This window comes from Uloborus diversus, chromosome 3 (assembly GCF_026930045.1).
Source record: "Uloborus diversus isolate 005 chromosome 3, Udiv.v.3.1, whole genome shotgun sequence".
Taxonomy (NCBI): Eukaryota; Metazoa; Arthropoda; class Arachnida; order Araneae; family Uloboridae; genus Uloborus; species Uloborus diversus.
In genome coordinates this window covers 171,808,726-171,813,019 of record NC_072733.1, presented here as the reverse complement: position 1 = coordinate 171,813,019, position 4,294 = coordinate 171,808,726, and the positions used below count along the sequence as shown (strand labels likewise).

Here is a 4,294-nt window from a genome sequence, read left to right as displayed (position 1 = left end):
ATGATTATTTCTCTGTTCTACAATTTTTTGAAGATAAACTTTAAAGTAAATGAATAACAGTACTTTCGTTTCCAAATCAAGAAGAGATTTTTCGTAGCTGTTTACGAATTTAATGACTCAAATAGATTACCATTTTCTTCTAACAAAATTATTTTAAGTTGAATTCAAACTTGGTTTAATTTCATAATAATTATAGTTTGAAGTCAATCATGATCAAGTTTTGTTCTTCCATTTTATTCGAATTCAAAATTATTCTCGTAAAATATGGATGAGACATAAACACTAGTATCAAAGAATGTAAATTAAGACACGAAGGCTTAATTTTTTTTCCAAATTTTGCTTTTACGTTCAAAAATAGGACCGAAGCAATGCCATTTCCTATTGAAATCGCCTTAAACTGCTCCGCGAGTGCTTCCGTTGCTACGTCATTAATTTCATTCCCCCACAAACGACTAGCATGATACGGCTTGTTTATGATCCTCATTTGACAACCCTCAGCAGTGCCTAAAGGGCCTAATTTTTACGTTTCTACTGAAGTCTTATCTTTTCCTCTGTCCGGATCCCATCTCCTCTCTCTCTCTCTCTCTTTATACCATTGTAGAATCTCGGAATAGAAGTTTTCACTTGCAACAAGTCAGGATTACACGATTACAAGGCAAGAGACCAGATTATGATTACGATTACACAAAAATGTAATCGATTACACAGATTACGATTACATAATCGGTGATTACTCCAGGCCTGCTTCCAAGAAACTCAGACGATTCTCTTTCGCATACTTCAAGGAAAAAACAGAGTGCTGCTAGCCAAGTAGGACTTGAAAAGTGCCGCTGAGTAGGAATATGCTAGAAATAGTATAGTTCTATTAGAGGGGAACTAAGTAGATTGTTAAATCCCTTAAATAAAGGAAGAAATAATTATAACCAAAATTATGTGCAGAAGCTATTATTTTTGAACTAGGAACTAAATGTACAAGAGAGCGTCATAGGTGTAACCAGATAAAATATTTTTTATAATATTTTTAAATTCCATTATTTAGTGAGCAGGAAACCAAATATTCTGATCTAGATTCTGGTGGCTTGAAAAATATCTACGAAGGGTAATAGAGAGACTAATCGATGAAGAGGAGCCTCATGGGTACTGAGCGTTTCGCATTTTCAAGATACTTGAAAATTTAATAAAGATTCAGTAGTATTGACTTCTTGGTCTCATCGCTTTATTTCGCTGTCTTGTTTCTGAACCAGTCTAGGTTACGACAATCTGGATGCCGCAGGAACTGATCTTTAATATTTCGGAACCAAAAGCAAATATTCCATGAAATTAGAATTTATCTCGAACCTTTTGAGAAGTTTCAAATTTAATCTCTGTTAGAATTTCATTATAAAGATATTGTAATCAACGATAAGTTTAAATGTTGTGGATCTGCCAAAATATTAGAACTCGTATAAAATGTTTACCTTTGCAAATGTTATGATCGCGGTCATCATTGTGGTAGATTTAAACTGGGCAGCTGTGACTTGTAAATAATCATCTCGTTAAAAGAGTTATAAAAGGGTCAAATTATGATTTGACCCTTTGATTGAATCAGGTCTATTGAATGAATCAGGGAACATGTTTTGTAAGACTATAATTCTATTCGTGGTTTTATACATTTACAGGATTTTTTGCAAAAACATGTGTAACGGTGTATTTGTATATATTGAAGAAAATTTTTGCACTAAGCTAAATGTACTACCGTTTAATAATCATTATGTTTTTAGAAAAAAAGCTAATTTGTATCTAATTTGACTTAGCTGTTCAGAACTGAAGGACGTGTTAAGTATTTGAGAAGAATACGTAAACAGTGAGATGTCCTTATGAAATTAAAATTTTAACTCAGATGGCAAAGATTTTCTCTTTGGTTTTAGAGTTCGAAATTGTCGAAAAATCTACGCATGATATTTTTGTTTTCATTTTGTCTTAATGCTTTGCGCTGGTCGTTTTACTTATAACCTTCTTCTCACAGTTAAGGCATGTTTCCCTGTCACCATAATCTCTTATAAACTCGGTTCCTGAAATCTTTTGAAAAGTAACCGTTACAGAAAAACGGGGTACCAGACTGTGTCGGGTGGCTCTGGCCACTTCCAATACTTTATAATTTTCACCATAGTGTAGACTAAAAAGTCCTCGTTGTCGACTTCCAGTATTTTTCCTGGATATTTGCGGGCACCATACTTCATTACCACATACTCACCTACATGGTAGGAATCAACTCTAATTGCAGCATTTAATACTGTCTCATCTGCAGGTGGTTGGAGCTGTGTAGGATGTGTTGGTTGGGGCATACCAGATCCAGTAGGAATCGGCTCGTCTTTATTCTTATCATTGGAATGGGAAAATAAGGAACAATAGCTATCCTCACTTTCTGCATACGGTATAGCATCAGACAAAGAATTATCACATTCAGTGCTACTAATCTCTTCCCTCTTTGAACCTTTCTTATTTGTAGTATTCTTTGATTTTGTAACTTTGGTTTTTGTTTTCTTTATCCCTTCAGCACAAACTGGTTTTTTCTTATGTTTTTTCTCCGCTTTTTCCTTTGCCAGTACTTTTTTTACTGGGGTGTCGGTTAGGATAAAACTGTGCCTCCTCTTTCTCCCTCGGGTACTCCGTTTTCGTGGTCCTACTCTTGGAAATGATGAATGTCTTCTGGGGTCACAAGTCCACGTGTTTCGGAGGAGCAGATTGTACTATTGGGGGTGAAGGTTCACTCCTTTCAACGCTAGCACTAGGGACATTTTCAACATTAGTAATACCCCTACTAGCAGTTGAAACATTTTCAACACCAACGTTACTCGAACTAGGAGAAAGAACTTCTTCAGGGGGTGGACGATCAGTTACAGACAATGGTAAATATTCTGCATCAGAAAATATCTCTGGATTGAAAGGCCATATTCCGCTCACTGCAAATTCTGAAGTGATATTAGTAGGGGTAGTCGCAAGGAGACATGCAATGCTGATAATACATGGGATAACATATATAGAAAGCGGTTTACCAGGATATGTGGTTAGCCAACTGTCACAGGCCGTATTTACATACTTCTTTAACGGTCTGAAAACACTCCTGTCTAGGGGCTGCATTTTGTGACTGCAATGAGGTGGAAAAGAGAGGACAGTCACCCCATTATCTTTTAGTAGATCCAAGGCTTCGACTGATAAATGGGTACCATGGATGTCAAGGAGGAGTAGGGTTGGCTTTTCGTTTGGACTTCTAGAAAATTTAATGAAATGGGTGGCAAATTTGATGACATTTCTCTGAACCATTTATCCTGACTTGTTGTCATCACCATTAGAGCCACATGGAGCAGATGTCACAAATTGAGGCTTATAGTTGACCCGAGGAAATATGAAGAAAGGGGGAATACTGCAACCTCCCGCTGATACACATGTTGCTACAGTTCCAAGTGATCCTCTTTTAGCTGAGATGACCCTTCCGATTTGTTTAAAACCTCTTCGTGCTACCACTCGATCCGGTTTCTGAACGGTCGTCACTCCCGTTTCGTTCATATTCCACACATCATGAGCTGTTAACTTAAATCTGTTAAAAACTATTTTAAGAAGCTCAAAGAATTTCCTCACATTTATTCGATTGAATCTGCTTGCCTTAGCTAGGTTGGTTGCCTTAGGTGTACGAACAGATAAGTTTGGATGCCGCTTCATGAAGTAATTAAACCAATTTGATCCTGCCATCTGCTTATCTTTCCAACTTTGGGGAATTTTAATATAATTTCTGTCAGCGAATTGATATGCAAAATTTCATACCTCCTTTGGTGTAAGTCCGAAATAGGTATCGGAAGCTTTAATTACATATTCAGTCAGCATGAATTCGTGAGCGACAGTGAAAATCTGCAACAAAAAGCAGAAAATTTGCAAAAAACCATTTAGGCGGAAAACTAAAAGAAAAACTCTCAGGGCATTAAATGCGTGAAATAGAACAAAAAATAATTAAATAAAAATAAACACACACACACACAAGCAGTGAGTAGAAATGTATGGAAGCAGGCATAAAAAAATAGGCAGGAAGGCAACCAACTTTAGATTTTAAAATCTAAGGCCTATTCATTTATTTGTTTTTTACCTATTTATTTTTTAGGTCTACCTATTTATTTATTTGATTTTTACTCTTACTTTCCTGGAAGCTTGATACCCACGTTGATCTTCAATGGGTGCATCAATGGGAATAGAAGTACCATACCAGTGGTGGTAAAAAAAAAATGCATCACCCGCGCCGCAAAGGAGAATATCATCATCCCGA

The 4,294-nt window shown here is 36.4% G+C and overlaps 1 protein-coding gene across 1 annotated transcript; it reads right to left on the bottom strand.

Moving 5' to 3' along the window:
- Positions 1 to 3,303: 3,303 nt before the first annotated feature.
- On the bottom strand, positions 3,304 to 3,729 carry LOC129219051 (uncharacterized). Its single transcript, XM_054853371.1, has one exon. The coding sequence runs from the start codon at positions 3,727 to 3,729 to the stop codon at positions 3,304 to 3,306; it is 426 nt and encodes a 141-aa protein (XP_054709346.1).
- Positions 3,730 to 4,294: the final 565 nt, after the last annotated feature.